At 40.2% G+C, this 25586-nt stretch overlaps 1 protein-coding gene and 1 long non-coding RNA gene across 4 annotated transcripts; both read right to left on the bottom strand.

Annotated features, from left to right (window-relative positions):
* Positions 1 to 1224: 1224 nt before the first annotated feature.
* LOC121176794 (up-regulator of cell proliferation-like) lies at positions 1225 to 24369 on the bottom strand. Of its 3 annotated transcripts, XM_041030877.1 has the most exons (8): positions 24264 to 24369; positions 22505 to 22565; positions 22339 to 22417; positions 21901 to 22173; positions 21286 to 21543; positions 17460 to 20495; positions 16066 to 16072; positions 1225 to 1384 (listed from the first exon to the last, which is right to left on the bottom strand). In XM_041030877.1, the coding sequence occupies exons 2-8, from the start codon at positions 22514 to 22516 to the stop codon at positions 1360 to 1362; spliced, it is 3690 nt and encodes a 1229-aa protein (XP_040886811.1). In that variant the 5' UTR covers positions 22517 to 22565; positions 24264 to 24369; the 3' UTR covers positions 1225 to 1359. The 3 variants fall into 3 exon arrangements, with proteins under 3 accessions (XP_040886811.1, XP_040886809.1, XP_040886810.1); XM_041030875.1 differs by lacking the exon at positions 1225 to 1384 and having other exon boundaries at positions 15033 to 20495; XM_041030876.1 differs by lacking the exon at positions 1225 to 1384 and having other exon boundaries at positions 15033 to 20495; positions 22378 to 22417.
* On the bottom strand, positions 11399 to 12773 carry LOC121176803. The gene is made up of 3 exons (XR_005893072.1): positions 12714 to 12773; positions 11649 to 11709; positions 11399 to 11507 (listed from the first exon to the last, which is right to left on the bottom strand). It is a non-coding gene; the product is annotated as an uncharacterized LOC121176803 (long non-coding RNA).
* Positions 24370 to 25586: the final 1217 nt, after the last annotated feature.

Below are 25586 nucleotides of genomic sequence, written 5' to 3'. Positions count from 1 at the left end.
CAGGAATATCAGCAGGCTGTGCATCAAATTCTTCTGCAAACTCCCTGTTGAACCTTGTCAGTATATATTTCCAGTAGTCTGATGCCTGAAGGCTTATGTCTGGAGGAATTTTCCAGTCTGGGAAGATTTTAGTGTAATCCTTGTAAGGGTGAGGTTCATAGTTTGTAGCATGACATTGAAAATGTTTCTCACTGATCACAGAGGATGAGCAAATGTCAGTGACAAGTTTTTTTGTGTCAAGCCTCCTGTATGTACCGAGAGCCTGAGGCCGATGCAGTGAAGCCCAGTGCTCAGTATGGGCTTTTCCTCCTGCCTCACAGGGCACTGCACAGAACGGACACTGTTTACCACATCCAATCACTCTGGTGAAAAGCTCGTTCTGGGGATTCACATGGAGATTTCTTAGTTTCACCTGGATGTTTGTTTTTTTAAACTTCTCCCTAAGAGCTGCTGCCATCTCCTTCACACACTCTGTGATCCAGTGTGCAAACTGTTCCTGGTTTGCGTTGTTCAGGATCATGAAAGCACCAAGATCATCCTGGGGAATGACCAGTTTATCTCCAAGTTCCTGACAGACATGTTCAACAAATGTCTTCAACTTGTCACTCTTTTCTGTATTAGCTTTGTTGATAGCATCATTTATACTTGTGATACTTGACTGAAGATGTCGATTCTGAAACTCAGATGTCATTGAACTGTCTGAAAGGTGTTTTACTATTCGCTCATGTATCCATTCCCTGACATAATGCTCGTAGTTCCGAAAATAATTCACATACTTTTCAGAGTCATCCTTTGAGAGCAAATCCAGTAAAACTGAATACTGGAAAAACATTCTTGTGCTGAATTCTTTTCTTGTCAGCATTTCACCAATGATATCAGGACCCAGGCAACGGTTGACAAAGTCTTCAACTGCAGGCTTCAAGCATCGGTCTGTGAATTCTTTTGCTTTCTTCTGGCACTGGTCTCGTTCATAGAACACGTCTTTAAAATCCGCACGAAACTTTTCTTTGTTTTCAGTCAGACATCTGTAAGGATCATTCACATGTAGGAAATCTTTGTGCATTTCCTGAAAGTGTCTGGCTGCAAATCCACAGATGCGCTGTTTCAGAGAAACTTCGAACTTGATGTCTGTCTTAACATCCTGATTGTTTTGCAGCCTTTCATCAATGTAGTGTAGGATCTCCAAGATGTAGGTGTCATGATAATTGTTTTTTCTTTCCATTTTTTCTGTCACACACTCTGTACAGCTAGTAATGATGCTGTCAGCCATGTTTTCTACAGACGTTACACGATCTTCAATGTTAAAAAGTTTCCTCATAGAGTGTGTAAATCGTCCGACGACTCCTTTAGCTTTATACTTTAAAGGCACCTGTCCACAATCTTTCAGGCTTTGTTGACTCAGCAGTTCACATGCATGACTCCCCTTACGTGACAGGTTTTCTCTCAGGTGGAAGGAAACACTGCTGAAAACATCTGTTGGTTGCTGTTTAATAAAAGACAGTTTCTTCACTGTTTCATTCCACATCTTATCAAATTCTCTGTCCAGCTCTTTGTCGGTCATCTCAACTTCTTTTTTCCGACATTCATCAATCAGTGCACACACTGCTTTTTCGATTTCTTCTGTGTGATTTCTCTTGATTCTTTCGAGTTCTGTCATTCCCTGTTTGATTTCAGCTGCTGCTCTGAGCTGATTGAGTACAGAGCTCTCCATCTCTTGACGAAGGCTCTTTGCACTATTGGCAAAGTCCTCTCTGTATTTTTCAACCAGATAGACATGACCCCCTGTTTGCTTGAAGTACTGTGTCAGATTGTCAAGAAGTTTCTTCTCCCATTTAGTCAGCTCTGTGCAGGCTTCTCTTTTCAAACATGTGACAAGTTCTGTCAGGTCAGCTATTTTAGATTTCGCAGCAACTGTACCAAAATTTGAAATTCTTGTTTCAGCATTGGTAACCCATCTGAACATGTCTTTTTTGAATTCCCATTCCCATCTGTTGAATTCTGTGCAGAGCCTCATGTATGCATCGGCCACCAGACTGTTTCTGAAGCTGAAGATGAAGTTTTCATGCTTTACTGCATTCCACAGGCTTGTTATCCACTCTTTAAACTCCAAGATGTCATTAGCAGATGATGCAGAATTTCCAAGTAGTTGGATGATGTTTTTCTTGAACTCATATACAGCTTCACTGTACCCTGCATTGACTGGTGCCATTGGTGGGTTTCCATTCCAGAGTCCAGGAATGTACCAGTTCCCAGTGTCTGGACTGTACTCCATCACATCAGTGAAACTCTTGTTCTCCTCTTTCTTTTCCATTTTGGCTGCTGCCTGCGTCATTTCATTTAACTGCTGCAAGAGCAGTTCCCTGTCTCTTAAGTTCTTTTCATGGGCTGAAACATCCGACACATTCTGGTGAACAAACTGACATTTAGGCTTTTTGCCCACCTCTTTCATCCTGAGAAAAGCATGCACAACTATCTGTAGGATGTCCTTCATTTCTGTTGAATTCTCCATCGCAATATTGATGATGGTGATATCACTCAGCCCCACAACAAGTGTTGCGAGTTCATTGTCATGCTCATGGCTATCATCCAGTTGTGCAAGCTCAGGTGACTTTAAGCCCTCAGTGTCAATGATCACCATGAAGTCACAGTTGAGAACCTTTCTGACGTCTTCATTGATCCTGATCAGCAACATAAAAGCACCTCGAGTGCATCGACCACTGCTGACTGCAAACTGCACTCCAAACATGGTGTTAAGGAGAGTGGACTTTCCTGTGCTCTGAACTCCAAGAACTGTGACCACCAGTATCTTGCTCTTTGGAGACACCAAGTCACTGAGCTGAGACAGAACGTCACTCACCCATGTGAGAGGTATGTTGGATGCATCTCCATCTACAAGCTCAAGGGGAAATCCATCAAGCAACAATCCTGCACACAGTCTGGGCAGATGTTGTAACTGTTGACGTGACGAGTGTGTCTCTGGAAGGTAAACTGAGGCTTCATAGATTTGACCCATTTCACGGAAGAAGTGTTCAGTTCCCAATGATCCGTTGGAAAGTTGTTTGTCAATGTCTTTGATCTCGTCTTTATTCTCAGAATTCTTGCATTTTTCTTTGTACTGCTCCCTGAGGCCAGACAGTTTTTCTCGAGACAGGTTATCGAGGTTGATTCGCATCCATTTCAGGAAATAACACCTCTCTATCCCTGGGCTTGATATTGCATTGATAAAGCATATCATTGCATTTGATATGTCATAAGAGTTCTGTTTGCTCCGAAGTTTTTCTTTCTGTCTCCGAAGATCACTTTTGTAGTTTTCTATGTTTTCAGATCCAACTTTTCGAAGTCGAAATTCTTCCTTCTCTAAGCTCGTCAGTTCTTTCCATATTTGGCCTTGCAGGGGAAGCTGAGCCTCTTTGAATTGAAGGGTGTTTTGAATTTCTGCAGTAATATCATCTGCATGTTTCTTGGCAGTCTGGCACTCTGGACAGTCCTCATCAACCAGGATTCCCAGTTCATGGGCAATGTCCGCCATCTGTTCAATGGGCATCTTCATCTTTGGGTTCTCAACCACATCCCTCACTATCTTCCTCAAACTTTTGACAAAGTCTGCATCATTTTTCTCCTTAGTCTTGAGAATAATATTGTTGTTGGTCAAACCCAACTTAGTTGCTTCCGTCTTTAGAGCATCCAAACTGAAGGTCTTACTCTGATGGTTACCCACCAAGAAGATCTGTGCCTTATGGTGCTGGTTGGTCAGTAGTCTGCACTCAGATTTTAGATCATCAAAAAACACAAAAACTGCTGCAGATGTTTGACACAAAAAACAAAATTGTGTTTCAAATGAAGCAATGTCTCCACGAAGGTTAGCTATAGCTACTGGCTCACTGAAAATGTCCATGTTTTTGTTTCCACAAGAGAGGTACCAGGTAATTTCAGTCAGTCCATCAGATATTTTTCTCTGACTGTTACCACCCTCCATGTTGCTGTGAACAAAAGTGTCATGGTACTGCTCAGAATTGCTCAGAAGCTTATTGAGAATCTCTGACTTGGACAAAGAGCACTCACCCAGTCTCACAAAAGAGATCATTGGAAGTTCAGAGAGAACAATTCTGTCTTCAATAAAGCCCTTTGACTGTGAGAGTGACTGAGGTCTGTACTTTTTAACAATGTCTCTCATGGCCCAAAGCATGAGTGTGCACTGCTGTGTGTCACAATTAGGAAGCAGCAGAGGCACAGAGAATTGACACATAGACATTTTCAGTGCTATTTCCTGCTGTACAAAAGCATCAGAACACAGAAAGAGAGCAGTGATTATGTCGAGGGGGTTTAGAATGTCACCTGAGTTTGGACAGCAGAGCAGATTATCAATATCTAACTTTGTATCCTCTGACAGATCACCATCACATTCTGATGTACATTTCACATTCCTGGCTGTCACATTAACCATCATTAGTTTCTTCAGAAAATACAATGGGAGATCTGAGTTACACCTGGCAGGTTCGTCAGTGATGGTCCTCTTATCGATCTGAAGTATTTTGCTCAGGGATAGCTTCTCTGTGTAGTGCTGCTCCAAGCCCAGATCCTCCAGAAAGCTCTCTTGTTTCTCTGTGGACATGAAAACAATATTGATTTATCCAGTCTCTCGTAATTCACATCTGGTGATGCTTTGGCACTGCCCTTTTTTTGTACTTTGCTTAGTGGCTCCACCACCTGAGGCTCTTTGGTGTGTATGTCTTTGAGGGAGTGTCAGTGCATAGCTGTAGCCTTTTGTTCATTGCAGTTAACGTTAAAGTTTATCAGCCCTAAATATCTTGTTAAGTTCACAGTTATCAGTGGTTCATGTGTTGTGGATACTGCTGGTGCAAGAAAAATACATCTCTATGTATAATGATGTTTTTCAGCACTTTTTAGATTTGCTAACTCTACCAGTTTCTATGTGTTAGAGGCAGAAACTGGGGCTACAGTCTGCTTTTCATCCTTGGTGTGGTCACTGCTACTCCAGTCAAAGTGCAACATAGACCTTGGAGTTTCGCATATTTCATCACGGTTGGTGAGAGGTGAGAGAATTCATCTGAACTGAATCCAGAATTTCTTTTTGAACTCCTTGTGCTTTTGATCAGCTGTGTCAGGAAACAATTTCTGGCATTACATCATCTTTTCTAATTTCAGCAGCTTTTACTCTTGGTATATTTCACTTAGTTAATGGTATCACAAAAAATATCCTTCAGTGCAAACCCACTATAGTCCTGAGAAGATCTCATCAGGAAAACCAACTCACCTATAATATCAAATCATTCACTTACATCAGCTTCATCTTTCTATTTTTACATTGAGGTCTGTGTTTGCAACCATTCCCTGAGTCAGTGCATCTGCAATTTTAGAAGAATGTGTGACTTTTTGCTTCATTTTTTAATGAGATGTTTTTCCTCTGCTTACTTGTGTGTGCCGATGTTACTTCAGGTGTGTTTATACTTTCATTCTTCTCTTCTGAAGCCTCGGAGGAGGTTTGCATCTCTGGCCCTGGGTCCTTTGCCTCTTGCACAATTTCTTGCTCCTTGCAATGAGTCAGAATGTAGCTCTGCACTTCACCAGCAGGGGTCTCCAAATACTGAGACACTGTCTCGCTGCTGACTTCATAGACTGTCATCATCACAGGAGGGCAGGGAACTGTGGAAATAACAATAATAATGTTGATAATGATGATAATGATGATTTTACTTAAAACTACACATCATTTAGTTTCTTTCTGATAAACAATTGATTGCATAAAACTGACCTTTATCACCTGCATCAGTCTGTTGACAGTCACCCTTGCTGTCAAACCATGGAGTGGATGTAGGTTCCTCTACTTCCTCACAGTGAAGCTCAACAAATGAGTCTTCATCACTCACTCCCTTAATAAATGAGAAAAACAGACATTTGCAAATGTGATGAATCAATTTATAATCCCACACACATTATGTATACACATACAGTATTCCCACTGCATTTTGATTTTTATGTATCCTTCTGAGATGTATAAACAAGCTGTTTACCTCCATTGTGGGTTCACTCTGCTGTCCCACACTTGGTCCAGATTGTTCAAACAGCTTCTCACTGAAAGTAATGACAGACACGTTTATAAGGATTGATCCATCAAATACTATAAATATCCCACAAAGTTGTCCAGTGCAGTTATAATACAGCTGCAGTTTAGAGAAACATTCTGCAGACACAAACAAATTAGACAATGTGACACATTACATGATGCATTTATTGTTCATTCCTCCTTTCAAAGGGGAGAAAGAAGGAACGAGCAACAGTTTACAGCCACTGTGAGCAGAACTGCAGCTGCTCTGCCTGGCAATGTCAGCCATTTGTTCAATGCACATCTTCATCTTTGAGGTCTCCACCACATCCCTCATTTTCTTCCTCAAACTTTTGACAAAGTCTGCATCATTTTTCTCCTTAGTCTTGAGAGTAATATTGTTGTTGGTCAAACCCAACTTAGTTGCTTCCGTCTTTAGAGCATCCAAACTGAAGGTCTTGCTCTGATGGTTACCCACCAAGAAGATCTGTGCCTGGTTTGTCAGTAGTCTGCACTCAGTGTTTAGATCATCAAAAAACACAAAACTTGCTGTAGATGTTTGACACAAAAAACTAAATTGTTTTTCAAATGAAGAAATATCTCCACGAAGGTTAGCTATAGCTACTGGCTCACTGAAAATGTTCATGTTTGTGTTTCCACAAGGGAGGTACCAGGTAATTTCAGTCAGTCCATTAGATATTTTTCTTGGACTGTTGCCGCCCTCCATGTTGCTGTGAACAAAAGTGTCATGGTACTGCTGAGAATTGCTCAGAAGCTTATTGAGAATCTCTGACTTGGACAAAGAGCACTCACCCAGTCTCACAAAAGAGATCATTGGAAGTTCAGAGAGAACAATTCTGTCTTCAGTAAAGCCATTTGACTCTGAGAGTGACTGAGGTCTGTACTTTTTAGCAATGTCTCTCATGGCCCAAAGCATGAGTGTGCACTGCTGTGTGTCACAATTAGGAAGCAGCAGAGGCACAGAGAACTGACAGACATTTTCAGTGCTATTTCCTGCTGTAGAAAAGCATCAGAACACAGAAAGAGAGCAGTGATTATGTCGAGAGGGTTTAGAATGTCACCTGAGTTTGGACAGCAGAGCAGATTATCAATATCTAACTTTGTATCCTCTGGCAGATCACCATCACATTCTGATGTACATTTCACATTCCTGGCTGTCACATTAACCATCATTAGTTTCTTCAGAAAATACAATGGGAGATCTGAGTTACACCTGGCAGGTTCATCAGTGATGGTCTTCTCATCGATCTGAAGTATTTTGCTCATGGATAGCTTCTCTGTGTCGTGCTGCTCCAAGCCCAGATCCTCCAGAAAGCTCTCTTGTTTCTCTGTGGACACAAAAACAATATTTATTAATTCAGTCTCTTGTAATTCACATCTGGTGATGCTTTGGCACTGCCCTTTTTTTGTACTTTGCATAGTGGCTCCACTACCTGAGGCTCTTTGGTGTGTATGTCTTTGAGGGAGTGTCAGTACATAGCTGTAGCCTTTTGTTTATTGCAGTTAACTTTACTCTTTATCAGCCCTAAATATCTTGTTAAGTTCACATAGCACAGTTATCAGTGGTTCATGTGTTGTGGATACTGCTGGTGCAAGAAAAATACATCTCTGTGTATAATGAGGTTTTTCAGCACTTTTTAGATTTGCTAACTCTGCCAGTTTCTATGTGTGAGAGGCAAAAATGGGGCTACAGTCTGCTTTTCATCCTTGGTGTGGTCACTGCTACTCCAGTCAAAGTGCAACATAGACCTTGGAGTTTCGCAGATTTCATCACGGTTGGTGAGAGGTGAGAGAATTCATCTGAACTGAATCCAGAATTTCTTTTTGAACTCCTTGTGCTTTTGATCAGCTGTGTCAGGAAACAATTTCTGGCATTACATCATCTTTTCTAATTTCAGCAGCTTTTACTCTTGGTATATTTCACTTTGTTAATGGAATCACGAAAAATATCCTTCAGTGCAAACCCACTATAGTCCTGAGAAGATCTCATCAGGAAAACCAACTCACCTATAATATCAAATCATTCACTTACATCAGCTTCATCTTTCTATTTTTATACTGAGGTCTGTGTTTGCAACCATTCCCTGAGTCAGTGCATCTGCAATTTTAGAAGAATGTGTGACTTTTTGCTTCATTTTTTAATGAGATGTTTTTCCTCTGCTTACTTGTGTGTGCCGATGTTACTTCAGGTGTGTTTATACTTTCATTCTTCTCTTCTGAAGCCTCGGAGGAGGTTTGCACCTCTGGCCCTGGGTCCTTTGCCTCTTGCACAATTTCTCGCTCCTTGCAATGAGTCAGAATGTAGCTCTGCACTGCACCAGCAGGGGTCTCCAAATACTGAGACACTGTCTTGCTGCTGACTTCATAGACTGTCTTCATCACAGTAGGGCAGGGAACTGTGGAAATAACAATAATAATGTTGATAATGATGATTTTACTTAAAACTACACATCATTTAGTTTCTTTCTGGTAAACAATTGATTGCATAAAACTGACCTTTACCACCTGCATCAGTCTGTTGACAGTCACCCTTGCTGTCAAGCCATGGAGTGGATGTAGGTTCCTCTACTTCCTCACAGTGAAGCTCAACAAATGGGTCTTCATCACTCACTCCCTTAATAAATGAGAAAAATAGACATTTGCAAATGTGATGAATCAATTTATAATCCCATACACATTATGTATACACATACAGTATTTCTACTGCATTTTTATTTTTATTTATCTTTCTGAGATGTATAAACAAGCTGTTTACCTCCATTGTGGGTTCACTCTGTCGTCCCACACTTGGTCCAGATTGTTCAAACAGCTTCTCACTGAAAGTAATGACAGACACGTTTATAAGGATTGATCCATCAAATACTATAAATATCCCACAAAGTTGTCCAGTGCAGTTATAATACAGCTGCAGTTTAGAGAAACATTCTGCAGACACAAACAAATTAGACAATGTGACACATTACATGATGCATTTATTGTTCATTCCTCCTTTCAAAGGGGAGAAAGAAGGAACGAGCAACAGTTTACAGCCACTGTGAGCAGAACTGCAGCTGCTCTGCCTGGCAATGTCAGCCATTTGTTCAATGCACATCTTCATCTTTGAGGTCTCCACCACATCTCTCATTTTCTTCCTCAAACTTTTGACAAAGTCTGCATCATTTTTCTCCTTAGTCTTGAGAGTAATATTGTTGTTGGTCAAACCCAACTTAGTTGCTTCCGTCTTTAGAGCATCCAAACTGAAGGTCTTGCTCTGATGGTTACCCACCAAGAAGATCTGTGCCTGGTTTGTCAGTAGTCTGCACTCAGTGTTTAGATCATCAAAAAACACAAAACTTGCTGTAGATGTTTGACACAAAAAACTAAATTGTTTTTCAAATGAAGAAATATCTCCACGAAGGTTAGCTATAGCTACTGGCTCACTGAAAATGTTCATGTTTGTGTTTCCACAAGGGAGGTACCAGGTAATTTCAGTCAGTCCATCAGATATTTTTCTTGGACTGTTGCCGCCCTCCATGTTGCTGTGAACAAAAGTGTCATGGTACTGCTCAGAATTGCTCAGAAGCTTATTGAGAATCTCTGACTTGGACAAAGAGCACTCACCCAGTCTCACAAAAGAGATCATTGGAAGTTCAGAGAGAACAATTCTGTCTTCAGTAAAGCCCTTTGACTCTGAGAGTGACTGAGGTCTGTACTTTTTAGCAATGTCTCTCATGGCCCAAAGCATGAGTGTGCACTGCTGTGTGTCACAATTAGGAAGCAGCAGAGGCACAGAGAACTGACAGACATTTTCAGTGCTATTTCCTGCTGTAGAAAAGCATCAGAACACAGAAAGAGAGCAGTGATTATGTCGAGAGGGTTTAGAATGTCACCTGAGTTTGGACAGCAGAGCAGATTATCAATATCTAACTTTGTATCCTCTGGCAGATCACCATCACATTCTGATGTACATTTCACATTCCTGGCTGTCACATTAACCATCATTAGTTTCTTCAGAAAATACAATGGGAGATCTGAGTTACACCTGGCAGGTTCATCAGTGATGGTCCTCTTATCGATCTGAAGTATTTTGCTCATGGATAGCTTCTCTGTGTCGTGCTGCTCCAAGCCCAGATCCTCCAGAAAGCTCTCTTGTTTCTCTGTGGACACAAAAACAATATTTATTAATTCAGTCTCTTGTAATTCACATCTGGTGATGCTTTGGCACTGCCCTTTTTTTGTACTTTGCTTAGTGGCTTCACCACCTGAGGCTCTTTGGTGTGTATGTCTTTGAGGGAGTGTCAGTACATAGCTGTAGCCTTTTGTTTATTGCAGTTAACTTTACTCTTTATCAGCCCTAAATATCTTGTTAAGTTCACATAGCACAGTTATCAGTGGTTCATGTGTTGTGGATACTGCTGGTGCAAGAAAAATACATCTCTGTGTATAATGAGGTTTTTCAGCACTTTTTAGATTTGCTAACTCTGCCAGTTTCTATGTGTGAGAGGCAAAAATGGGGCTACAGTCTGCTTTTCATCCTTGGTGTGGTCACAGCTACTCCAGTCAAAGTGCAACATAGACCTTGGAGTTTCGCAAATTTCATCACGGTTGGTGAGAGGTGAGAGAATTCATCTGAACTGAATCCAGAATTTCTTTTTGAACTCCTTGTGCTTTTGATCAGCTGTGTCAGGAAACAATTTCTGGCATTACATCATCTTTTCTAATTTCAGCAGCTTTTACTCTTGGTATATTTCACTTTGTTAATGGAATCACGAAAAATATCCTTCAGTGCAAACCCACTATAGTCCTGAGAAGATCTCATCAGGAAAACCAACTCACCTATAATATCAAATCATTCACTTACATCAGCTTCATCTTTCTATTTTTATACTGAGGTCTATGTTTGCAACCATTCACTGAGTCAGTGCATCTGCAATTTTAGAAGAATGTGTGACTTTTTGCTTCATTTTTTAATGAGATGTTTTTCCTCTGCTTACTTGTGTGTGCCGATGTTACTTCAGGTGTGTTTATACTTTCATTCTTCTCTTCTGAAGCCTCTGAGGAGGTTTGCACCTCTGGCCCTGGGTCCTTTGCCTCTTGCACAATTTTTCGCTCCTTGCAATGAGTCAGAATGTAGCTCTGCACTTCACCAGCAGGGGTCTCCAAATACTGAGACACTGTCTCGCTGCTGACTTCATAGACTGTCTTCATCACAGTAGGGCAGGGACCTGTGGAAATAACAATAATAATGTGGACAATGATGATTTTACTTAAAACTACACATCATTTAGTTTCTTTCTGGTAAACAATTGATTGCATAAAACTGACCTTTATCACCTGCATCAGTCTGTTGACAGTCACCCTTGCTGTCAAGCCATGGAGTGGATGTAGGTTCCTCTACTTCCTCACAGTGAAGCTCAACAAATGGGTCTTCATCACTCACTCCCTTAATAAATGAGAAAAATAGACATTTGCAAATGTGATGAATCAATTTATTATCCCACTCACATTATGTATACACATACAGTATTTCCACTGCATTTTGATTTTTATTTATCTTTCTGAGATGTAAAAACAAGCTGTTTACCTCCATTGTGGGTTCACTCTGTCGTCCCACACTTGGTCCAGATTGTTCAGACAGCTTCTCACTGAAAGTAATGACAGACAAGTCAATAAGGATTGATCCATCAAATACTATAAATATCCCACAAAGTTGTCCAGTGCAGTTATAATACAGCTGCAGTTTAGAGAAACATTCTGCAGGTACAAAAGAAATTAGATGATGTGACACATTACATGATGCATTTATTGTTCATTCCTTTTTTCAAAGGGCAGAAAGAAGGAACGAGCAACAGTTTACATCCACTGTGAGCAGAACTGCAGCTGCTCTGCCTGAAGCTGTGGCTGTGGATATGATATTCTCCTATTTTAAACTATGTGTTACTGCCAGAATAACAGCAACAGAAGCAAAACTCAACCCCCACATTACATGAATGTTTTTTTTTTCAAATACGAAACAGTCACATCCTGCCAAGTTGATAACTCAGGAAATGAACCGTTAAACCAAACATGAGCATCAATCACAAACAGCTCCTCTCCACCGTTATCAAGCAGTGTTCTATACCCAGAAAAATATGAGGGTGTTTGTGGATCCTCTTAGTGAAAACCTGACAGTTTCTAATTCTTCTAACAAAGACATGAGAGGTAGAAGAAACACGTGTCACTCTCAGCTGAGCTTGGTTCAGGTCCATCGTACTTCACAGTAATATCCAACAACAATAAAAAAATATATATAATAATAAATAGATATAAATAAATAGAACACTAAAGTCACTGCTATAATGATGACAGAGTTTTCTTTTGCTTCTCTGACAGAATTCATGAATGTATCATGAAATATGTGATACACTTCCTGGGTCTGGTGATATGACATAAGTAATGAATATAAATAACAACATAACTCATCTGTCAATAAAAGTAAAACACTGAAAACAGTAAAACATTTCCCTGTGGCAGGCTCATATTGCCAGGATTGAATAAGAGCTTCTGTGGAGGCCATGAAGGTCCTGTATTATCAGAACACATTAGTCATCACTTGTCCAAATAGAACCTGTATTGTTCACTCACAAAACAAAAGCATTTAGTAACCCACCTTTGCAGAAGAGAGTTTACCCACTGAAATACTGCATTCTTCCATCCAGGAGGTTTTAAGTTACGTGGTGTTTGTAGGTAAAGTATTTGTCCTGTTGCTGTAGAGAAAGCACCAAAGTGCCCCAATGCTGCTCACACCCCTCCTTTTATTCTGCAGGGTGAAGCCACTTTTACTTTTGGTTCAGTGATCACATGGTTTCCGAGAAAAAAGGACTTCTACTTAAAGTCGATCAGATAAATCAACTTGATAAAAGTCACCTCAGACGGCTCAGTGCATTAAGATGCTTTCTTCATTGCATTGTTAGCAAATCTGTGAAGCCACAGAAATCATAGTGTTCATTCCACATTTTCACCATAAAATAAAGCAAAGACCAAGTTTTAATGAAAGGTCATTGTCACATACACATTCACATTTTACCCGGATCTAAGTGAGCAGCGTGTGTGTGTGTGTGTGTGTGCGTGCGTGCGTGCGTGCGTGCGTGCGTGCATGCGTGCGTGTGTGTGTGTGTGCGTGTGTACAGGATGTGCATAAACCATTACATGTGTGGCAGCTAAGACGTTATGTCTCTCTTCAAAGTCAATGATTTCAACTTTATTTGTAGCATAACTGGACAGCTGTAATTTCTGACTGATGAGAGAGAGACACAGGTTGAAGATGTTTATTTTAGCAAAGCCATAATCTTAACTCAAAGCAAATGAAAAATACAGTGAGCTGTCAGTACAGTCAGTGCTGATGGTGTGTGTGTGTGTGTGGATGAGTGAGGTGTGTGATGATAGGCAGTGATGTTAAATGGCATAGGTCAAACAAAGATGTGCAGGAGAGAAGGGCTCTCATTTCTAAGACATTTCTTCTTTGTAGTTCCTGTAAGGCAGAGGAGTCCAAACTGTCCCACAAAGGGACGTGTGGCTGCAGGTTTTTGTTTCAACCAATCAAGAGCACACAGTTTGACCAATCAACTGTCTGAAGACTGAGATCAGTTGATTAAATGAGTAAAGTCTGGTGTGCTGCTGCTTTGGTTGGAACAAAAACCTGCAGCCACACAGATACCTCTGCTGTCAGGTTTTATTCAGGCCCAGGTACGTCTGAAACATGAACTGAAGATCCTGTGCCAGGTCAGCGATGCACTGAGCACCAGATTAACACCCAACAATGGTAAGCATCCACAAATACTGACAAATCACATGTTTAAATGCCGAGCTTTACCTGAGATCACCACACCTACAGACGAGTGAGAAGTTAAAGGAAAAGACCTGAATAAATGAGTGGAGAAACATAACCAATGCAGATGCTTCCACACAGGTGCACTACATGGTACAATGAAGCAGCTAACATCCACTCAATGCCTCCATCCATGAGGGACCAGGGGTCAGTGACTGGTTTGATGAGTATGAAAATGATGTGAATCATATGCTGTGGTCTTTGCAGTCAGCAGATCTCAACCCAGCTGAACAAATATGGCAGCTGTTGGACTGACGTGTTTGTCACCTGTCTGCACTGCAGAGTCTGTCACCCTGCTCAACTCACCCAGGCAGTTATGTAACCCCACCTTTTTGACCCTTTTCCCTCCAAACCACCACAACAAAGAAAGAGCCAGTGTAAGTTCACTTTCTAATCTTATCTGTTATTTTACATAGTTAACATTTCATGTATATGAATGTTTCATGGCTTTTTTTAATGTTTATTTGTATTGCATTACATTAGATTCCTGTGTTTTATACCCTGAAGATAATGGAAATACCAAGATGGTGGATACATGAATGAAGTAAGTTGAAGTAATTTCAGCCTAATTTACTTCATTTATTCAACTCTTTCTTTACATTTTAATTTGATATGTAATTGTATTTATTCTGAGCTTCATGTATTGTGATATCTTTTTTCAGGTGTAGAAAAACTCATCCATCCATTTTTCCACCTGATGATCTGAAAGTGTGACAAATAACTTCCACTTTCAGATTCTGGCTCCTGTGTTGAAATGTGCACTCCACATCAGATGTTCAGTGAGTCAACTCCACCTCCTTCACTGTAGTTTCTTCAGAGACAGTGACACATATACATTGAAATCGTCAGCTTGCTCTCCATTGTGAAGTTGTACCTGTTGTCTTGTTTTCAGATTCTTTGTTTGAATTCAGAGACCTGAGACTTGAGATGAGGAAAAAAACATAGTAAAGAGTTAAATAATGAAACTTTAAAAAATGATTTCAAAATAGTTAAAGGTGATAATGTTTCTGTTTACTGTATGCTGTGATTGTGATCTGGGAAACACTGAAGACATTCACAGCCAGACTGAATATTTAGTTTCTTTATTGAATCAGGGAACAGAATGAATGATGTTAATTCCTTTAGAAGTGTTAGAATTTGGCACCAGATACTTTGGCACCACTTTGTCACATAAACTACATGTTAGACATACAGACTGATCTTTTACTGATTTGAAGATTTCAATATTTTGCAGCAGATATTTCACAGAAGCAACAACAAATGTTTAAACATTTGCTAAACAAGTTTCTGCTCCATTATGATAATACCACATGCACACTGAGTAATATTTTAAAAAGAAATAAAACCATACATTTAGATATTTGATATCAGATACTTCACAGGAACAAAAACAAACATAAAAAACTTCTCTGACACTTTGTTGCTCTGATTATCTGCGTACATCTTTTCAGTGTCAATATAATGACGTTCATCTGTCTCACAAAATCCTCAAATCAAATGTAGATTTAACTTGGCATGTTTCTTACATGTGATCCTAGCATGTACATGCACTCAGAGTATCATGAAGCATTTAAACATGCTCTCATCATCAACATAGAGCTAAAGCTGATTATTTTTATTAAACACATTACATCTCAAACAAAGGTGAGCACTAATGGCAGAGTTTCTCTCATAGTTTCCTATTGTAAGTCACAGTGGTAAAATACAGTATCTCTGCTCTAAATATCATCATCCTTGTTATCTTGTCAACAGCATGTTACTATTTGTGATTTTCTTATATGGCAAATAAAACAAGTAAGATCAAAATATCCTTGAGAGGATAATGAATGAATCAGTGTAATGAGGAGAATGTGCACCTCTGTACCACAGAGCATGTCGTCTCTCACTTGATGCTAAATGACTCTTTGAGACTCTGTTTTGCCTTTTCAGGTGTGATTCCTTTCCAGGATTCAGGAATATCAGCAGGCTGTGCATCAAATTCTTCTGCAAACTCCCTGTTGAACCTTGTCAGTATATATTTCCAGTAGTCTGATGCCTGAAGGCTTATGTCTGGAGGAATTTTCCAGTCTGGAAAAATGTCAGCGTAACACTTGTAGGGGTGCCATTCATTGTTTGTAGCATGACAGCGAAAATGTTTCTCACTGGTCACAAGAGAAGAGCAAATGTCAGTGATAAGGTTTCCTGTGTTATGCCACCTGTATCTACCCAGAGCCTGTGGCCGATGCAGTGAAGCCCAGTGCTCAGTATGGGCTTTTCCTCCTGCCTCACAGGGCACTGCACAGAACGGACACTGTTTACTACATCCAATCACTCTGGTGAAAAGCTCGTTCTGGGGATTCATATGGAGATTTTTTAGTTTCATCTGGATGTTTGTTTTTTTAAACTTCTCCCTAAGATCTGCTGCCATCTCCTTCACACACTCTGTGAGCCAGTGTGCAAACTGTTCCTGGTTTGCTTTGTTCAGGATCATGAAAGCACCAAGATCATCCTGGGGAATGACCAGTTTATCTCCAAGTTCCTGACAGATATGTTCAACAAATGTCTTCAAGTTGTCACTCTGTTCTGCATTAGCTTTGCTGATAGCATCATTTATGCTGTTGATACTTGACTGAAGATGCAGATCCTCAAACTCAGACACTGACCTGTTTGAAAAGTGTTCTACTATTTGCTCATGAATCCATTCCCTTACATAACGCTCGTACTTCTGAAAATAATTCACATACTTTTCAGAGTCATCCTTTAAAAGCAAATCCAGTAAAACTGAATACTGGAAAAACATTCTTGTGCTGAATTCCTGTCTTGTCATCATTTCACCAACGATATCAGGACCCAGGAAACGGTTGACAAAGTCTTCAACTGCAGGCTTCAAGCATCGGTCTGTGAATTCTTTTGCTTTCTTCTGGCACTGGTCTCGTTCATAGAACACGTCTTTAAAATCAGATTGAAACTTTTCTTTGTTTCGAGACAGACACCTGTAAGGATCATTCTCCTGTAGGAAATCTTTGTGCATTTTCTGAAAGTGTCTGGCTGCAAATCCACAGATGTGCTCTTTCAGAGAAACTTCAAACTCGATGTCTGTCTTAACATCCTGATTGTTTTGCAGCCTCTCATCAATAATGTGTAGGATCTCCTCGATGTAGGTATCATGATAATTGGTTTTTCTTTCCAGTTTTTCTATCACAAACTGTGTGCAGCTAGCAATAATGCTGTCAGCCATGTTTTGTACACACATTACGTGATCTTCAAAATTAAAAAAAATTCTCACAGTGTTTTTGATTTGTTTGTGGCGTCTTTTACCTGTATACTTGAAAGGCACCTGTCCACAATCTTTCAGGCTTTGTTGACTCAAGAGTTCACATGCATGACTCCCCTTAGGTGACAGATTCTCTCTCAAGTGGAAGGACACACTGCTGAAGACATCTGTTGGTTGTTTTTTAGAGAAAGACAGTTCATTCACTGTTTCATTCCACATCTTATCAAATTCTCTGTCCAACTCTTGGTCGGTCATCTCAACTCTTTTTTCCCAACATTCCTCAATTAATCCGTGCACTCTCTTTTCTAATTGTTTTGTGTGATTTTCCTTGATTCTCTCAAGTTTTATTATTCCCTGTCTGATGTCTGCTGCTGTTGTGAGCTGCTGAAACAAAGAGCTCTGCATTTCTTGTCGAAAACTTATTGTGCTATTTGAGAATTCCTTCTTGTGTCTTTCAACCAGATTAACATGACCCTCTGTTTGCTTGAAGTACTGTGTCAGATTGTCAAGAAGTTTCTTCTCCCATTTAGTCAGCACTGCGCAGGCTTCTCTTTTCAAATATGTGACAAGTTCTCTCATGTCAGCTTTTTCAGATTTTGCAGCAACTGTACCAAAATTTGAAATTCTTGTTTCAGCATTGGTAACCCATCTGAACATGTCTTTTTTGAATTCCCATTCCCATCTGTTGAATTCTGTGCAGAGCCTCATGTATGCATCAGCCACCAGACTGTTTCTGAAGCTAAAGATGAAGTTTTCATGCTTTACTGCATTCCACAGGCTTGACATCCACTCTTTAAACTCAGAGATGTCATAAGCAGATGATACAGAATTTCCCAGTAGTTGGATGATGTTTTTCTTGAGCTCATATACAGCTTCACTGTACCCTGCATTGACTGGTGCCATTGGTGGGTTTCCATTCCAGAGTCCAGGAATGTACCAGTTCCCAGTGTCTGGACTGTACTCCATCACATCAGTGAAACTCTTGTTCTCCTCTTTCTTTTCCATTTTGGCTGCTGCCTGCGTCATCTCATTTAACTGTTGCAAGAGCAGTTTCCTGTCTCTTAAGTTCTTCTCATGGGCTGAAACATCCGACACATTCTGGTGAACAAACTGACATTTAGGCTTTTTGCCCACCTCTTTCATCCTGAGGAAAGCATGCACAACTATCTGTAGGATGTCCTTCATTTCTGTTGAATTCTCCATTGCAATATTGATGATGGTGATATCACTGAGCCCAACAACAAATGTTGCAAGTTCATTGTCATGCTCATGGCTATCATCCAGTCGTGCAAGCTCAGGTGACTTTAAGCCCTGAGTGTCAATGATCACCATGAAGTCACAGTTGAGAACGTTTCTGACGTCTTCATTGATCCTGATCAGCAACATAAAAGCACCTCGAGTGCATCGACCACTGCTGACTGCAAACTGCACTCCAAACATGGTGTTAAGGAGAGTGGACTTTCCTGTGCTCTGAACTCCAAGAACTGTGACCACCAGTATCTTGCTCTTTGGAGACACCAAGTCACTGAGCTGAGACAGAACATCACTCACCCATCTGAGAGGTATGTTGGATGCATCTCCATCTACAAGCTCAAGGGGAAATCCATCAAGCAACAATCCTGCACACAGTCTGGGCAGATGCTGTAACTGTTGACGTGATGGGTGTGTCTCTGGAAGGTAAACTGAAGCTTCATAGATTTGACCCATTTCACGGAAGAAATGTTCAGTTCCCAATGAGCTGCTGGAAAGTTGTTTGTCAATGTCTTTGATCTTGTCTTTGTTCTCAGAATTCTTGCATTTTTCTTTGTACTGCTCCCTGAGGCCAGACAGTTTTTCTCGAGACAGGTTATCAAGGTTGATTCGCATCCATTTCAGGAAATAACACCTCCCTATTCCTTGGCTTGATATTGCATTTATAAAGCAAATCATTGCATTTGATATGTCATAAGAGTTCTGTTTGCTCCGAAGTTTTTCTTTCTGTCTCTGAAGATCACTCTTGTAATTTTCTATGTTTTCAGATCCAACTTTTCGAAGTCGAAATTCTTCCTCCTCTAAGCTCGTCAGTTCCTTCCATATTTGGCCTGTCAGGGGAAGCTGAGCTTCTTTGTATTGAAGGGTATTCTGAATTTCTGCAGTAATATCATCTGCATTTTTCTTGGCAGTCTGGCACTCTGGACAGTCCTCATCAACCAAGATCCCCAGTTCACGGGCAATGTCCACCATCTGTTCAATGCTCATCTTCATCTTTGGGTTCTCAACTACATCCCTCACTGTCTTTCTCAAACTTTTGACAAAATCTGCATCATTCATGCGCTTAGTCCTGAAAATAATGTTGTTTTTAGCCAAGCCCAATGTTTTTGCTTCCTTCTTTACAGCATCCAAACTCAAGGTCTCATTCAGATGGTTACCCACCAAGAAGATCTGTGCTTTGCAGGATTTGTAAGCAGTAAGCAGCTTGCAGTCAGATTCTGAAGTGTCAAAGAGCACAAAAACTGCTGCAGATGTTTGACACAAAAACGAAAATTGGGTTTCAAATGAAGCAATGTCTCCACGAAGGTTTGCTATCGCTACTGGCTCACTGAAAATGTCCATGTTTTTGTTTCCACAAGGGAGGTACCAGGTAATTTCAGTCAGTCCATCAGATATTTTTCTCTGACTGTTACCACCCTCCATGTTGCTGTGAACAAAAGTGCCATGGTACTGCTCCGAATTGCTCAGAACCTTATTGAGAATCTCTGACTTGGACAAAGAGCACTCACCCAGTCTCACAAAAGAGATCATTGGAAGTTCAGAGAGAACAATTCTGTCTTCAATAAAGCCCTTTGACTGTGAGAGTGACTGAGGTCTGTACTTTTTAACAATGTCTCTCATGGCCCAAAGCATGAGTGTGCACTTCTCTGTGTCACAGTTAGGAAGCAGCAGAGGCACAGAGAACTGACACACAGACATTTTGAGTGTTATTTCCTGCTGTACAAAAGCATCAGAACACAGAAAGAGAGCAGTGATTATGTCGAGGGGGTTTAGAATGTCACCTGAATTTGGACCGTGGAGCAGATTCTCAAAATCTAACTCTATATCCTCTGACAGATCACCATGGTTTGACTCACACTCTGATGTACATTTCACATTCCTGGCTGTCACATTAACCATCATTAGTTTCTTCAAAAAATACCATGGAAGATCTGAGTTACACCTGACAGGTTCATCAGTGATGGTCTTCTCATCGATCTGAAGTATTTTACTCAGGGATAGCTTCTCTGTGTAGTGCTGCTCCAAGCCCAGATCCTCCAGTAAGCTCTCCAGTTGTGTCTCTGTGAACATAAAGAAAATGGTTAGTGTAAAATCAAGATTTTTAATTTACTAAATCCTGCATCCAAACTTAAAGGTTCCCTGTGGATCTTCTGACCCCTTGTACAGCTATGAGGCAGATTTATTTTGAGAGATGGTTCATTATGGAATGTCATTAGTTTTGCAGGTATTTGGTCATGAAGCTAATTAAAATTCAGCCCTGATGATGATGCTAGAGGAAAAGTAAAGGGACACAAATGGCTGTTTAAAATTTTAATTACAATCCATTCAATACCTGTTCAGATATTTCAACCAAAAATCTACAATTTCGACCTGCTGGTGGCGCTAGATGTAAAGTCAGGATCAGCAAAAATGAATGGGATCCTCTGGGAATTTGTAGTTGAGATTTTATTTTTCAGTCTGGACCAAAGTGGTGGACTGATGGTTGGACAGAATCCCTAGAGCCTTGCATTGCATAAATGAAAATAATAAAATATAGAAACAAGCCCGTTGACACATTCTTTTTGTTGTCCTGCTGGTCATACCTTTAATGGACAGCAGGGGGTGTAGTTTTACCCCCCTGAGCTGTTTGTTGCTGAGAGGTCAGGAGGCACCAGGAAATTACAGATGTCAAATTAAAACAATTTGCCTTTGTCTTTTCAATTGCTCTGTTTTGTTGTTGTTGTTTTTTTAAGTAATCCTGTGCTGAGTCAGGGTGTCAGTATAAGCATTTTGCCCTAACTTGACCAACTTTGTGATTTTATTTGGAAAAGTGCTTCATTTTTTTCATAATAACATTTTTCTTTCTCTTACTTGTGTAGGCAGATGTTACAGTTGGTTTGCTTAGTCTTTCATTCTTCAGTGCAGAAACATGGAGGGAGTAACACACCCCTGGCCTCAGGCTGCTGAAGGTAACACTGGTTGTGTCTGTTTTCAGCTCTTCCACAATCTCTCCCTCACTGCAACAGGTCACAGTGTAGCTCTCCACTTCGCCAGCAGGAGCTTCCCACTGCAGAGACAGTGACTCACTGCTGACGTTACAGACTGTTACCCTCACAGGTTGGAGAGGCTCTGTGAGAATAGCAAGAACAAAATGTTTCATTCAAACCTGGAAATGTAATTTCTCTCTGCATGTGTCAACATTTTAAAGTGCTGTGTAACTGCCAGACTTAAAAGGTGTGATAGACAACAAGGCCACAATAAGCAGAGCACAATTGTGCAATGTACAAATACACTTGAGCACCTCTGTATTTTGGCACACACCTTTCTAACAAACTGAGAGCATACCTCTATGTAAGAAGTATATATTCTTATGTTAAGGCTCTGTGGAAGCTTTAATTGTGCTCAGCAACTATTCAGCCAATGCTTTCCTGCACTGATGAGCAATTTGATTTCAGTTCAAGCAGCATTATGTTATTTTCTATTTACCTGTAAAGACGGATACTGAAGCTGCTTTGCTTTGATTTCCATTCTCTGCTGTCCTTGTGATCCTGAAAGTATACTCTGTCCCAGGATTCAGTCCCTCAACATCTACAGTGCTGGAGTCTTCCACGATCACACTGCCTCTCTGTGTGTCACAGGAATAATCTATTTGAAGTTTATACCTGACAGAGGAATCAGTTTGTGCCAAAGGTGCCAAGCCAAGAGAGACAGTCTCACTGCCTGAGTAGAGAACTGTTACTTCTCCTGGTGGAGGAACATCTGCAACCAGAGAAACACGAGTCAGTCTCTGCACATTACAACATGTTTTCATTACAATATGTACAGTTTCCTGACACTTGAATATTGTATTTGTTATTTCTGTGTTTCTGCTAAACAACAGATTGCCTCAGGCTGCACCTCAACACTTGGATCAGTCACACTTACAGTCAGAGTGTCGTGTTACAGGAGATTCTCCTTCCTCACCGTGATGCTCAAGGAAGGCGTCTGGTGCATCATAGAACTCCTTATAATGAGAATAAGGTATGAATCTTTAATGTAACGAGTCCAATCATAAACTGAAAGGACAGTAATGTAATGTACTTGTACTTACCTCTTCCTCCATCGTGGGTTCACTCTGTCATCTTGGTCCACATTATTCAATCTGCTTCTCACTAAATGTAATAAGAAACAAGTTTATACTGTAAGTTTAGAAAACCCTGCAGTCAGAAACACACCAAAAATACAACAGTACTTTGTCTTAAAGGCCACATCAAAACAAAGGGGAAAATTCTGCTGATTCATTCTTTCTCCATTCAAGTGCATACATATCATTTCAACAGAACATCTTACAGTGGAACCCCTGAAACATGATAAAAGACAAGTGCCAGTTATATTTTTTTCAGTGGTGGAAAAAGTATTCAAGTATTCATTTACTTAAGTAGAAGTTATACAACAGTCTAAACAGTTTTTTGCTGGGCCGCTAAAGTAGATGATGAAAAAAATTTCACTGTGATTCTTCAGCGGCTCAGTGATAAATATTTGGCTTTGGCGACTCCTAGTGTCACATTTAAAAAGAAAAGAAGAAGAAAGAGAAAGAAAAACAAACCTCCACCCCCACATTACATGAACTTTTTTTTTTTAATTCGAAACAGCCACATCCTGCCAAGTTGACAACAACTCAAGAAATGAGTCGTTAAAACAAGGTGTGTGATGATAGGCAGTGATGTTGAATGGCATAGATCAAACAATGATGTACAGGAGAGAAGAGCTCTCATTTCTAAGACATTTCTTCTTTGTAGTTCCTGCTTGGTTAGAACAAAAACCTGCAGCCACACGGCCCTTTGTGGAACAGTTTGGACACCTCTGCTGTAAGATTTTTAACAGCTTCTCACTGAAATTAATTATCCATCAAATACTATAAATATCTCACAAAGTTGCAGTTATGATACAGCTCCAGTTTAGAGAAACACTCAGACACAAAGAAATTAGACGATGTGACACATTACATGATGCATGTATTATATATATCATTCCTCTTTTCAAAGGGCAGAAAGAAGGAACGAGCAACAGTTTGCAGCCACTGTCAGCAGAACTGCAGCTGCTCTGCCTGGAGCTGTGGTGCCTGAAGCTGTGACTGTGGATATGATGTTCTCCTATTTTAAACTATATGTTACCGCCAAAAAAAGCAACAGAAGCAAAACTCAACCCCTACATTACATTAATGTTTTTTTTTTCAAATACGAAACAGCCACATCCTGCCAAGTTGATAACTCAGGAAATGAGCCGTTAAACCCAACATGAGCTTCAATTACAAACAGCTCCTCTCTACCGTTATAAAGCAGTGTCCTCAGCCCAGAAAAATACATTTGTTTGCGGATCCTCTTAGAAAAAACCTGACAGTTTCTAATTCTTCTAACAAAGACATGAGAGGTAGAAGAAACACTTGCCACTCTCAGCTGAGCTTGGTTCAGGTCCATCGTACTTCACAGTAATATCCAACAAAAATAAAATATAAAATAAAATAGATTTGTAAATAGAGAACTAAAGTCACTGCTATAATAATGATAGGGTTTTCTTTTGGTTCTCTAACAAAAATCATGAATTTATTATGAAATATGTGATACACTTCCTGGGTCTGCTGATATAACATAAGTAATGATTATGAATAACAACATCCACTCATCTCTCAATAAAAGTAAAACACTGAAAACAGTAAAACATTTCCCTGTGTCAGGCTCATGTTGCCAGGATTGAATAAGACTTGCTGTGAAGGCCATGAAGGCCCTGTATTATCAGAACACATTAGCCACCACTTGTCCAAATAGAACCTGTATTGTTCACTGACAAAACAAAAGCATTTAGTAACCCACCTTTGCAGAAGAGAGTTTACCCATTGAAATTCTGCATTCTTCTGTCCAGGTTTTTTTTTTAAGTTACGCAGTGTTTGTTGGTAAAGTATTTGTCCTGTTGCTGTAGAGAAAGCACCAGACTGACTGAATGCTGTTCACACCCCTCCACTTTCACTTTTGGTTCAGTGATCACATGATTTCCCAGAAACAGTACTTCTACTTAAAGTAGATCAGATAATTCAACTTGATAAAAGTCACCTCAGGCAGCTCAGTGCATTAAAATGCTTTCTTCATTGTATTGTTAGCAAATCAGTGAAGCCACAGAAATCACATAGTGTTCATTCCACATATTCACCATAAAAATAAGCATCAAGTTAAACTCAGGGTTCAAGTTTCACACTGACCTTTCATTACAACTTGATCATTCAAACATATACACAAACATTCATATTTTACAAGGATCTAAATGCGCAATGTGTTTGTGTGTGTGTTGGAAAGAGTACAGGATGTACATATGTGCATGTTATGTCTCTCTTTAAAGTCAATCCTTCAACTTTATTTGAAGCATAACTGGACAGTAGCTGTAATTTCTGACTGATGAGAGGGAGACACAGGTTGAAGATGAAAAAAACAACTAGTTTATTTTAGCAAAACTATAACCTTAACTCAAAGCAAATGAAAAATACAGTGAGCTGTCAGTACAGTCAGTAGTGAGGGTGTGTGTGTGTGTGTGTGTGTGTGTGTGTGTGTGTGTGTGTGTGTGTGTGTGTGTGTGTGTGTGTGTGTGTGTGTGTGTGTGGATGAGTGAGGTGTGTGATGAAAGGCAGTGATGTTGAATGGCATGGATCAAACAAAGATGTGCAGGAGAGAAGAGCTCTCATTTCTAAGACATTTCTTCTTTGTAGTTCCTGTAAGGCAGAGGTGTCCAAACTGTCCCACAAAGGGCCGTGTGGCTGCAGGTTTTTGTTTCAGCCAATCAAGATCACACAGTTTGACCAATCAACTGTCTGAAGACTGAGATCAGTTGATTAAATGAGTCAAGTCTGGTGTGCTGCTGCTTGGTTGGAACAAAAACCTGCAGCTACACGGACACCTCTGCTGTCAGGTTTTATTCAGGCCCAGGTACGTCTGAAACATGAACTGAAGATCCTGTGTCAGGTCAGTGATGCACTGAGCACCAGATTAACACCCAACAATGGTAAGCATCCACAAATACTGACAAATCACATGATTAAATACCGAGCTTTACCTGACATCACCACACCTACAGACGGGTGAGAAGTTAAAGGAAAACACCTGAATAAATGAGTGGAGAAACATAACCAATGCAGATGCTTCCACACA

The sequence above is a fragment of the Toxotes jaculatrix genome, chromosome 23 (assembly GCF_017976425.1).
Source record: "Toxotes jaculatrix isolate fToxJac2 chromosome 23, fToxJac2.pri, whole genome shotgun sequence".
NCBI lineage: Eukaryota > Metazoa > Chordata > Actinopteri > Toxotidae > Toxotes > Toxotes jaculatrix.
The sequence above is the reverse complement of the archived record's forward strand: the minus strand, read 5'-3'. Positions and strand labels throughout refer to the sequence as shown.